The sequence below is a fragment of the Fukomys damarensis genome, unplaced genomic scaffold (genome assembly GCF_012274545.1).
Source record: "Fukomys damarensis isolate Sample0158 unplaced genomic scaffold, DMR_v1.0_HiC HiC_scaffold_17, whole genome shotgun sequence".
In the NCBI taxonomy this organism is placed as follows: Eukaryota; Metazoa; Chordata; class Mammalia; order Rodentia; family Bathyergidae; genus Fukomys; species Fukomys damarensis.
Window position 1 is genome coordinate 58,197,870 of NW_022900929.1, and position 13,458 is coordinate 58,211,327.

Below are 13,458 nucleotides of genomic sequence, written 5' to 3' on the forward strand. Positions count from 1 at the left end.
CACATGCCTATAACAGTGGTTTTAAATTTCTCTAAAATCATTAAGGTTTATTCTTGATTAGCATGAAATATAGATACACATCCATGAAAAGCTATCTTTTCCTACAATCACTGATTGCAAACCCTGAAATAATTTCAAGTAATTTTGTTTTTAGGCACGGCAAGTAGTATCATTCTTACTACATCGATGAAGTACTTAAAGACTACGAAGATTTGGTAAACTGTCCAAGGTTATCAAGCTATTCAGTGATAAAAGAGAGGAAGAAAAGAGATTAGGACCAAGCTCTCCTTGTTTTTCATCACAGCAATCTTTCTACTATAATTCACATCAAGTTATGAATCTCTGAGAGGAAATGTAGCAAGATGTTAGCAAGGTCTACAGTGGGCCTAGTGACCCTATGCTTGAAAGTTCTTCAGTGTCCCTCACTGCTGTATTTCAGATTATAGAAATTCTTCTTTCTTAAAAGCAGCAGGGAACCTAGCAGTAAATTCCACCTTGGCCTCACCCGTCTGCCAGTAGAGAGCACAAATTCCTTGCTGGAAGTTTGTGAAGCCAATTTAACTATATAATTGTAGTACTAAAAATTAGCTACACTAAATTTCCATGCTTTGAGTACATTCGGTAACAGAAAGTATACCTGCTAATGCTTATATGCTACAAACTAAATCAGAGTACGCTTCTTCAATTTGTGAAGTAACATTTTAAATTCAAGAAAAGATACAAAATAAACAGTGAAATAAAGTACATAAAAACAATAATATAATACAGCATGATACTATACTGAGTACTAATGAGAAAGAAGTGCTTGCTATAGTTTTCCATTTCACATAAAATATGAACTTACAAGAAAACTGTACATTAATACACATGGTTTGTCAGAATTGTGAGCATTCCGCTCTGTGCGGTTCTCATAATTTAAAGAGTACATACCAACAGTTTTCTGCCGCACTATACTCCTTGCCTTTTCAGTCCCTGGAGAGCCAGTGGTTGTTGCACTTCTCTGTCTCATTGGGGCCTGGCCAGGCTGATCACGACTCCATCCTCTAGAAAATGACTTGTCAACTGAAACTTTCTGAAATTCATGTCCAACTCCTAGAAATGTAGATTTTCAATCTCAAAATACTGTCACCAGATAATAATGTTTTAATATTATGTGCGTTATATATTGCCTCAGATTCTTAGGCTGGCTTATAAATTATAGGATAACAAGATAAAATGCTGCATACTATAAAGTTTTTTTGAACTTCATTTTAAGTAAAAACTATATTCTAAAACTTATGTATTATTTAAAAATTACAATATCAGCTAGTATAAGATCTGCACCTACTTCCTTTGTAACAGAAACTAAACATTTGACTAAACAAACACAGATGAGAAATGAGCTAACCAAAAGTTGTCCTGTGGTGAAAGTAACACAGCATTTACCTATCAATAATAGCTACTTAGACACAGAAAGTCCTGAAAAAGTAGTCTGGAAACATTCTTTTTGGGGTACTGGGGATCAAGCTCAGAACCTTGTGCTTGCAAGGCAGGCACGGAGCCACTGAGCTAAATCCCTGGCCCCTAGAAATATTCTTAGTACACATACACTGGACAAAGGGTGACTTAAGTATTATCTCTAGCTAGCAACTAATTATTTAAAAAGCAAAATACTAAACCAAAGATTATAAAAAAATGTATTAATGACAATCATTTTGCTACTGCCCCACTCCCTTTTAACATTCGACATATATTTCACACCTAGGTAATGTTTGCTTTTGTTAAAACCGTATATTTTCAAATGAGTTTCCCCCAAAATTCTTTACTGTATACTTTTTAACAATAAAATGAAATAAAATCACCCTTCACTTCTAACTAAAACTTGCTTATGTTAAAAGGTATTTTATAAGTGTCCATTTTGGTTAATTTTTAAAAATAAGACATTTAAGACTGAATTATTTAACTTTAAATTTGTACAGAACACTTCATTTCTTATCAAAATTACTATTGATTTTAAGATTAAGAAACACTATGCAATGTTTTATTGTTGAAAATGTTAAACCTCCAGGTAAATGAAGGCAAAAACAATTAAAGAAATATGACTTTTACCCTCATACCTCTTCCTAACTTGGTTATCCCAACTCAACTAAACAAATTTACAAGGCACATCTCTGAATAACTCTTACCTTTCCCTTTGTGCTTTTTTTGTTTCTGTTCACTCAGCTTATCCAATGGCAAATCACAGAGATCCAAACTATATAAATTTCTAGCTAAAACTTTAGTTAGTGTTTCCATAGTCAGTGACCACTCAGTGGCCAATTCTTCCCAATAGGTCAACGATGACAATACTGACAACAAGTCATCCCAAAGTTCTCGAGAGATGTATACATTTAGATTTGCTTTGATCCAGGCAACTATAAGGGTCTATAAAGACAAATATTCAGGAATAATAATAAATGAGTTTAGTGTGACTTCAAAATCAGATATTCAGATCTTTTAAAAAAGGATATTCAGATCTTTAAAAACTACCAAGACACAAGAATGTAAAATTGTATATCCACGACCCTTTCTTCAAGATAACACTTGTAAAAGCAACTCCTGCAATCATCAGTACTTACTATAAATTTCAAGAACTGTCAACTCCTAGCCCTCCAGCAATCCAAACTGAAAAAAACCTCCCCAAAGGGCATAACTATCTTTTTGGGTACATTAATGTTACATTTTAAAAATGCCATTTAAAAAAAGATAAATGCCTCCACACTATTTAGCATTTAAATTGAAATTATTAGTAAACTATAAAACCCAAAGCTGTTTTCCCAAAGATAGAAATCACTATATAATTTGAAAGTTCTCTTTACTAATATAAAAAATGTACTAGATACATATAATTAACTTTAATGAAATGTGTTTTAGAAAAACTATATAGAAACTAAAGGTAAAAATTAAATTTTATTTATTTTAAAGACATCAGAGGAATTGAGAAATCTAATCTGTAACAAATCCAATCAGAATTAAAAATTCATAAAAGAGCAAAAATTACTGCTTAGCCAGTACCCTGAAATTTGGTGGGTTCCTAAAGTATACCCCACTTCTAAAGAAACAAGTCACAAAAAGTTTTCTAAATCTTAACTCTGTAAGTTTTACTAAGGAACTCATATAAACTTACACATGAAATGTAAAGATGAAAAATGAGCAGAATTTAGTACGGAACAGTAGTACCTAGTGACTTCTCATTCTCTTGTTAAAAGTTCAAACGACACGAAGTCATCTCATATAACAATCTAAAATTTTATCTTACACCACTGTGTTAGTTACAACAGTGAAATTTCTTTAAAAGTCTAATGATATTAAGAGGAACTTACATAATACATACGATGCTGGTTTTTTAAGAATATTTACCACTTAGAATTTTAGGTAAATGGTAATATCTGGGAAAAATTTTTTCCAGGTATTTTCCAGTGTAACATGTTCACACTTATGCCCAAGAATTAGCCTTTATCTTTGACATTAAGAATCGTTTTATTCATGTATTTGCATTTAATGTGTCATGCTAAGAAAATATTTCATTTTCTGTTTCCAAAGAATCTATTTACATTTAAAACCAGAACTCCACATTCAGGCTAAAAAAATCAGTATACAGTTCCTGTACAATCAAACTACTACTGATAATTCAGATTAAGAAGCAAGGACAATAAAGTCTATGGAACAGCATTAAGATTAAAACTTGATTATTTACTACACAACTTAAAAGAAAGATTTTTTTTCCTAATAATCTCACAGACTTAAAAACTCATGAAGCAATCAGGTCATTACTTCTGAAATTTTCTGCCAGGGTTTTGGCAATCATACATAAATATGTCACAGACAAGATAAATATCCTCACCCTTCATTATAACACTTTTTTTCTCAGACTTCAGAAATCTACCAGTGTTATACTAGATTATGGGTTTTCCTGCCTACATAGGCAAAATAGCCTATTTAGATTAGTAAATTTTAATTTAGCTCTACAAAAGATCCTTTAATATGAACTGATTTGTGAATTAAGGCTTTTTCCCAGGTAACAAGCTCAAAGTTCAATGAACTCTTAAAAAAATATACATCTATTCATATATTTTTATTGCCTGGAAAAGTGGTCCTGCAAGTCGACCTGCCAAGGTCATATTTTTTTTCCCCTGGAACTGTAGAAAAGCTTGTGATGACATCTTCAGTACAGACTCCGTGACTCTGAGCAACACAAGTAGCATCTGTTCCCTTAAAGTAAAAAGATTAATTAATATTTCCTTCTTGCGTATGTTTGCTTTCATTAATGAGTAGCTTTCAAATTAATATCACTTATAAAATAGTATTATCTATGGAATAACATGCTAAATATCTTTGAAAGACAAATTCAAATGTTTAGAATTCTTTAAACATTGAAATTAAAAATTCCATTTTATTATTTATATCAGCTATTTTAAACTATTTTCCAGCCATAATACTCTACGTACAGATAAGGTAGTTTTAGGGCTTTCATGATGGCCATTTAGGAGACAAGAAAGGAAAAGATACTGTCTCTTTCTGTTCTTTTTATGGAACTCTTTGCCTCTTTCTCCTATTGTATTTTGGAAACTGATTCGAGCACATATGAAAAAAAGAAGTTAACAAGGGAATTCCAGTTGGGTATACAAACAGTCTAGAGCCGAAGTCCCTCTCACAGCCTGCTCCTCTCTGACTATTTTTGCAGGCCCATTCTAGGCACAGCATTACAGTAGAGAGTTGTGAGAAAAGTAGCTGAGGCAGCAACAGGTTCCAGATCTAGATGTCATCGTTATTCTGGGAAGTAAAGGCTGAATCACATAGAAACTTCATTCAATTAAAAATAGCCTAGATTTTTGGGCAAGTACATATATGCATTCATTCAGAAGATAAAAATCAGAAGTGTCACATTTGTAATGTTGGGCTTCTACTATAGATAAATAAAAAGAAAAGCTATCTGAAAACAACTACACATGTAATGAAGTATAGACTTTTTTTGGGGGAGGTTGAGACAGGGTCTCACCATGTAGTTCAGGCTGGCCTTCAATGCACAGCAATCCACCTGCCTCAGCCTCTCAAGTGCTGGGATTACAGGCATGTGCCACCATGCCCAGTTAATAAGAGTATAGATTTTACAAATAAACCTTATATGATTTACAATCAAACCTTCACTCACATATCAGATAACCTTGTCACTTTTAATAAAACAAGAATGATTTGAATTAATAAAGAAAAGTCTTATAAATTCAATGTGAATATGTCGGTAATCTCCCAAAGTGCTATGACTTTAAAGGAACTTAAAAAATTAAAAAAAAAAAATTAAAACTGTGTTCCACATAGCAAGTCTCTCACTGATTTAAAACACATGGTAAAAGGACTAGAAAAAAACAAAGATCTGATATAGTGTAATTTCCTAAGTCAGAAAGACCATAATTCAGATCTCTGATCACCACTCACTGTGTGAACAAGCGACAGTCACTTAATCTCTGTGCTTAAGAACTACCTCATGTAAAATGGGGGTATTATCTATAGGACATCAAATAGTACCTCAAGGATTAAGAAATTACATGTAAAATTCTTAAAGTGCTAGCACAAAGGAGTGCTCTAAATGTGCTAATAAGTTCTTACAAGTGAGTATATTAATAACAGTGTTGGTAAACAATTATTTCGAAAGAAATCCTTTTTTTCTATATAACAAAAGATAAATTAGGCACTTCCTTTGACCAAATGCTCTCACTTTTTAAAAATGAGTCAAAAGAGGATAATTAAATACAAGGATGCTCATCATCAGCCCCTTGCTCCAAATCAAAAATAAATAACAACATGTATGTTACCAACATGGGACAGGTTAAGAAAATTATGGCTCATACATACAGTATGATACTAAGCAATACTGTGTAGTTTGCTGATATTTATGAAAGGAGAAACAATCATTACATCCATACAGTGACTTTTCAGTAATTTTTTAAACTTGTATTTGTTTGAATTTTATCATAACCATGTATCATTTTTACAAAAATTACAGAACTACTCAGAAAAGGTTTACTTTTCCATTTGGTTAAACAAATATATAGAGAGTACTAACAATATCTATGCTTAGAAATGTAGAAAATATAAAAATAAGACAATCTGCATATAGCTCCCAGGGCCTCTCAACTCAGTTAAGTAAACAGGCTTCTTATACAATTTAGGGGTCAGTTTTGATAGGTCCTATGCACTGGTACAAATATAAAATGAAAGATTATATGAGCAAAAATATGTACAAAGAAAAAGGTGATCAAAAGGATAGTTTTGGTGACAAAAGAGAAAGATGGAAAGCATTCACTCTAACACATGTTCACAGTGTGTTCAGGAAAGAGCAATTTGATAATTCTGGGAAATAGGATACAGGGTGGAGGTTAGTTTTCAGAGGAATAAAGGAGCCAGGGAAAGTAAGCATGACTTATACATGTCTTTGAATGACAGACTAAAGAATTAGGCATCCACACATTTAGTGAATCATCAATTCATTCATTCATTCACACATGCAAAAATTCGTTTCTTCATATTTTGTATGTGTACATGCATGCATTCCTTCCCTGTTGTGGGAAAGCCATCACACGCATACTTCAGAAAGATAAGTCTAAGGGGTCTTACGGAGGCATTATCAACGATGTTTATAATATTACTGTCAACATGATTATTACATAAAATATTATATCCATTCATTTATTCATTCAGTAATAGGAGCCCTTACAATGTTGAAGCCCTATTGTTCATAAGACACCATTCCTCTACAATGTACTATAATTATGTATATAATGTATATAACTATATATATATATATACACACACACACACACACACACATACACACACACACCAAGAAATGATAAAAGCCTTTTACCAAGTTTTTTTGTCCATTGATACTTGTACAACCATGTACCGATAAATGTTAAGAATGCGTTTACACATATCTGTGTGCTCATCCAGAAGATTTTTTATTTCATTTGCAGGTTCAAGAAGAAATATGTTTGATGAGTTTATAATGAACACCTATGACAAAAGAAATCATTAGCTATTTCACAGGGAAATCTCACTGGCACATTTCTTATACAAGGAGAAATTTCGATGCTGATCATTAGATGATTTATAATTAACTTGAAAGCAGTATGTTTAATTCTAATCCTACTTCTACACCTAACTTAGTATTTGAGATTTAAACTCATTGAACCTGTTTTTATGTTTATCTAGACAAATACAATATTATTACTAAGCACTCAAAGAAAATGAACCAAGTGTAAAAACAGCATTTCTAAACTGAGAACTTTCCTATAATAACTCTATTAATGTCATAAATGAAAATAAATAAATAAATAAATAAATGAATACAAATAGTTTGGGATAGATGATATCTAAATCAGGAAGAATTTCCTGAATGAGTTGTATAAACATTTCTTCCTATTTTTATACATGTACATCTGTTTTTATGTTAACAGACTCATAAAATGACTTCATATTATAAATATTGTTAATGAGGAGTCATCAGTATAATCTTTAATGAAATTCATTATAATTCACTAACTGTACATTGCTACAGGAGGCAGTCATTTGGTGACAGCCATGTGCAATAGTGCCCAACCAAAGATATTTTGGAAGAAAAGAATAAGAAGGGTATACTCTATACCCGCAATTCTGACTTAAGACCCTAGGACTTACCTCATAATAATGAAGTACAGTTGTAAAATCATGAGAAAAGAATACTAAGCAAACCTTTTTGAAATAGTGAAAAGAGCTGATTCTATAAAACTATAAGCGCTGACCAAAATTTTTTTAAAAATGAAAAAAAATATTAGAAATGAAATAATGAAATGAGGACAAGAACAATTTGACAAAAAAAAAAAAAAATGAGAAAGATCAATGAGGTAGCTCAGTGGTAGAGCATTTGCCTAGTATGCACAAGGCCCTGGGCTAGATTCCCAAAAAATGGGAGTGGGGGAATAAATAAATTCTTACAAATTATTATATGAGTTGCCTATGTAATGATTATCAATATATACATATATATTACGATTGTGAAAGATAAAGAAGCAACAAAAATATGGCATAAGCCACATCCACTTAACACTCAGGAGGCTGATGCAGAAAGATTTCAAATTTGAGGCCAGCCTATACTATGAGATGCTGTTTCCGAAAAACAATGGAGGGAGGCTGGGTGTGGTGGTGTATTCCTGTAATCCTAGCACTCGGGAGGCTGAGGCAGGAGGATCACTAGGAGATTGAGGCCAGCCGGGGCTACACAGTAGGTTCAAGGCCAGTCTGAACTACATAGTGAGACACTGTCTCAAAAAAAACAAGCAAACAAAAACAATGGAGGGGCAGTGTAAGTGATAAATGAACTTATTACATTAAAAAAACCTAAACTGTATATGGAAGTCATATATGTATGTGTATGTATGAAATATTTAATGATTTTTAAATAAAGTGATCAACCTGCAAAACAGCCTGGGTACCAGCTCGTATGTTTTGTTCTATGGCTTCTTCAGAGGCATTCTGAACAGCATCCTGGTAGGAGCCATTTTTTGCCCAACTGGAATTTCGAACATGTTCAGCCATACTGGATCCATTTTCCTAAAGCAAAACATAAATTTTTAAATATTTCATTAATAAGAATGGTGCAACAGATAGGTGAGATGAAAACATAAATAAAAGTATTAGATCCCACTACTAAACAGGTTTCTCTCAAAATACTTTTAATCTTATTATATAAGCAATGTGTATTCACTGGTCTCACTGAAATAATTAAAGTACCCATCCAAAATGACTAGAAGAGTTAATATCATGTCAGATATACAGACATTTTTCTATGGATCTAGTGTATAAACCACTTTTTCACATTCTCACATGTTAAAAAATGGGATTAGAGTATGTATAGTTTTGTAAAAAATGAACACTATTCTACATTTAAGGTCAGAATCTAAATAATTTTTAAAAATACAAAATAGCATATTCATCCTACTTAAAAGACTAATAAAATCACGGCTATTCTAAAAATACCGATACATCAAACCATTAAGACTGTGGCTTTTTGCCTGAGTTTCAGCTGTTATAAATCTTTTAGACTAGGCATTCTTCTAATAAAAAGCATACAAATGTATTTCACTTAGTGAAGTTCTCTTTTTTAAAGTTTCCCTCTAGTTTCTTCCTGCTTTAGCTTACCTATATTTTCAAAGAGCCGCCTTCCATATTTTGTACAGATTTTATATTGTTATATGTATAATGCCTAGCCTCATATAAATGCTTTCATTACTGGAACCAGTAACTGGACCGTTTCAGTGGTCAATAAAATAAACCATCATCTAGTCTAGATTTTCCCTATGATCAGATGTCTTCTGAACAACTTCCTCAATGAAACACAAGCATCTAAAACTCAACATGTATGTTAACCACATTCTCTTTATTCCTACCAATTTCTCTAGCCATGCGAGCCACAACCATCAAACTTTTTTAAAAAATCCCTAACCACGTGTGAGTGGAAGCTACACTGGTTGCAAAAGAAACTTTTGGTACATTCTTATTTCTCAATCTCTTGGAAAACTGCTTTTACTACGAAAGAAGCTAATATATCTGTCCTCTTCCCATTAGTCCTACTGCAATTGCCACTGTCCTATTTCAAGTATTTATCTTACTTTTGAACTCTTGGTATTTTCTAACTGGTCTCCTTACCTCCAGATTGGCCTCCAATCTATCCTCTACTCTGGATCTGGTAGGATCCTTTTGAAATATGTAACTATTCATGCTATGCTATTCATAATCCTTCAGGCGCTCGCCTGTAATCCCAGGATTCAGGAGGCTGAGGCAGGAGGATAGCTGTGAGTTGGAGACCAGCCTGGACTACGTAATGAGTTCCAGGTCAGTCTTAACTACATAGTGAGACCCTGTCTCAAAAAAACCAAAAAAACAAAAAAAAAACAAAAAAACCCACTCATAATCCTTCAAATGTTTTCCAGGGTCCAGAATATAATTAAAGTCCATTAACATGGTATCCAAGTTACTGAAAAGAATTTAACTTTTGTCTGTTTCAAACTTCCTATTAGTTTCTTCCCTCTACTATAAGCTACTGTTAAATAAAAATATTTTCATGGCTTCTTACACCATTTTAGATGCTATTCATACTTTGTAGTTCCTTTCCCATTTTTCTGTTTTTCACATTATAGTCCTTTTTTTATGAAGTATTTCTTGATTTTCCCAGCCAGAATCAAACTAGTAACACTTTTAAAATACTTAACTTAGTGTATATTTATCTTCTTACTAAACCATCAGGTATGTAAAGGTAGAAATGATATATTTTCATGTTTATACTTCCAATACTGGTTTTAGATGGGCAGCAACGTGCTTTGGAGTATTTTGAAATTTGTGAGGGTGCTTTATTATCACAGAATTGAAAGATACCACTGGGATTTAAAAGGATGGACCAGGGAGTGCTAAACATCTACAAAGAGATACACAACAGTCCTGTATACACACATGCATACACATACACACATGCACAAACATACATTCTTGTATCCTATATGTCTTTCAAATGTCTTATACATACTATGTGAATTTTAAAACTCACTCATAATTATCTAAAAATATAATCTAATTATATTTTACCAAAATTATTACATTTTTTAATGTATATTGAATTTATCAGAAATGTAAAGTGACTACCGACTATAACTCCTGAGTTAAATGCACACTATTACAAAGAGTCGATAGTACTTTGAAAAAAAACTGTAATTTCAATGGCAGTGTTGTTGCAATAGAAGTCACCTATATTACCAGTCCACCTTCTCTTCATCCTTCTTGCTTCCTCTGTAACTACGTATAATGATAGTTTATATCTTCTATCATTCTTATGTAAATGGTACAAGTAGTCTCAGTATACTAAGCATGGCATAACTAAAACAGAGAAAATATTTAGACTGATAGGTTTATTTTCTAGTGTAATACAAATATTTGTTAGTTTCCATAGGCAACTAACAGTAGTACTATGAATATCATCTCATTTCACTTCAATTTTGGTGCTAGGGATTAAACCCAAAGCCCTAATCTACCACAGAGTTCACTGAGTTAACTGTCAGTTCCAATTATATTTCTTAGTTATATCTTTCCTCTTCTTAGAAGTAGAGGACAGTTTTCTACACTTACTCACTCACACACACACTCACTGAACCCTTGCATAACTGGCCTATTTATTGAAATATTAATGTCTTAATTAAGCAGGGAGATAGATCTTTTGCAGAGGGAAGGTTACTAAGAGATAGAAGGAGAATGGAAGGAGAGGATAAATGAAGACTAATGTGTGTAGTGTACATGCACCAACTCTCTATGATGAATGTAATCATTATGTACTATACACATGTACTAATGAAAAAATCTTTAAAGATGATAGGAAACAGGGAGATAGGTGTTTTGCAAATGGGAAAGGGACCAAGAGATGGAAGGAGGGAGGAAAGAGGGAAGAAGAAGAGGAGGGACACAGAAAAAGAATTCAGATGTGTTATGTACATGCACCAACTCCTCATAATGAATATAATAATTAGTATGTCCTGCAAATAGGTTTTAATAAAAATAAAAACTTAAAGAAAACAAAGCAAAAAAATCCTGACTAAATTCCATTGGTAGGGTTAGATTAACCATCAAAGTAAACAAATAATACTCAATTATTCCTATCTGAGTAAGGTACTTTTTGGTGAAAGGTAAATCAAACAAAATAAGCTTTTTGTACTTCTAACTCCATCTCAAATTCTGCTTCTTGGATAGCCTGATCTGTGACAAGGACTGAACAACCAAAGAATACGAATTCATTTAGACTTAATGGATCAAGGACCTGAATGCCAAATCTTTGCTGTCTCTTTCTTCTCTGTGAAAAAACACCAGTCTTTCTTATCACAAACCAGCTTATTTTATTAGGTCAAGAAATATCACATTCTTCAATCAGCTCTAGTGCAAGAGTTCTGAAAAGAATTCAGAATATTCTAGTTTATGCTGGGTAATAACTTGTAGAAGTAAGCCACTATTCCCAGGGGAAGGCGATTCTCGTTTGGTAATCATCCCATGGAGGGTGTCTGTCTACATCTATTTTGATGGAGAATCACAGTTTTAAACTTAACAACATCTAACTTTGATCTAGGAATATCTTAAGAAAATCAGTATAGAATATCAATATTAATTTATGAAAATTTTGACAGTCCAAAGATCTGCAACAGGGTATTGAATTATATATTTCCATATTACCTAAACTGCATATTTACTGAAAGATATCTTTGTTTTCTCATTTAAGAGTAGGGTTAAAACATTATCACACTTTTGTGAAACTATTAAAAACATACATTAAAACATATATTTCTTATAATTTTACCTCTTCCCTTTTTTCTCCTTCTTCCATTGAAATATCATGGTCTTTAACATTTTCAATGCAAGGTATGTCTGAAGAAGTGATCAAAATTTCTTCAGGCTCTTGCATAAATAAAGGTTTTTCCTCTTGTTGGATCCATTCTTGATACACTTTTACTACTCTTCTCATGGCTGCTGCTTCACAAATTGGTAATAAAAATGCCTAGTGAAGAAAGAAAGAATAGATAGTACCTTTTCCTTTGCTGTGGCCACTATTTCTATATTATAATATATGATAATGAACAATTTTTAAAAGTTCATCAACTCATTGTCATAAAAAGCCTTTATCTTCAAATAACTTGTAAATACATTGAAAGAAAAAAATGTTTATGGGAAATAGCCACTTACTCAAATGGAAGGAGCAAAGATTTGTCTCAAGTATATCACCTCAGAATGAGAGTACTTCTCGTTTCATGAAATTGTGCTCTAAACAAAATTCAACATAAATACACTTTTTTCTTTGAGGTACTACAAATTAAATCCAGGAACTTTACACTAAGCTACAACCCCAGCCCCACACTCTTGAGACAGTGTCTCATTAAGTCACTAAATTGGCTAAGTTGCACAGGCTGGGCTCAAACTTGCATTCCTTCAGCCTGACTCTCCCAGAATGCTGGATTACAGGCCTGCATTACCCTACTTTGGTCAATTTTTGCTTTGTAACTTATTATTAATGATGTTATTATTACTGTTTTTGAGATTATAATTAAAATACATCTAGTAAAATACTATAATTAAAAAATAAAAATTAGACTGCAAAGTTTTAAAGAACACATACAACATGACAGCTTACCTTTTCTAAGTATATAAAGGAAAAAAGTCAAAAGCTTTTATATTTTACTTTATATATAATCAAATCCTATGACTGAATAAGGCAAGACACTAGAAATTTAAAATGACTATCTGGCCAGGGATTTAGCTCAGTGGTACTGCCTCCTGCCTCCTGCCTCATGCCTCATAAGCACAAGGTCCTGAGTTCAATACCCAGTGCAAAAAAAAAAAAAAAAAAAAAAAAAAAAAAAAAAAAAAAATTTTTTTCCA

The 13,458-nt window shown here is 32.5% G+C and overlaps 1 protein-coding gene across 5 annotated transcripts in view; it reads right to left on the bottom strand.

The window, feature by feature from the left end:
* Positions 1–13,458, bottom strand: part of Ralgapa1 (Ral GTPase activating protein catalytic subunit alpha 1) — a 170,704-nt gene that overhangs the window by 143,155 nt on the left and 14,091 nt on the right. For all 5 annotated transcript variants that reach the window (XM_019208871.2, XM_019208868.2, XM_033765133.1 and 2 more), the window contains 6 exons: positions 12,383–12,580; positions 8,467–8,604; positions 6,881–7,029; positions 4,101–4,230; positions 2,166–2,403; positions 931–1,092 (listed from right to left, as the gene is read on the bottom strand). In XM_019208871.2, coding sequence (XP_019064416.1) covers positions 931–1,092; positions 2,166–2,403; positions 4,101–4,230; positions 6,881–7,029; positions 8,467–8,604; positions 12,383–12,580 — 1,015 coding nt within the window. The remainder of the gene's footprint in view (positions 1–930; positions 1,093–2,165; positions 2,404–4,100; positions 4,231–6,880; positions 7,030–8,466; positions 8,605–12,382; positions 12,581–13,458) is intronic.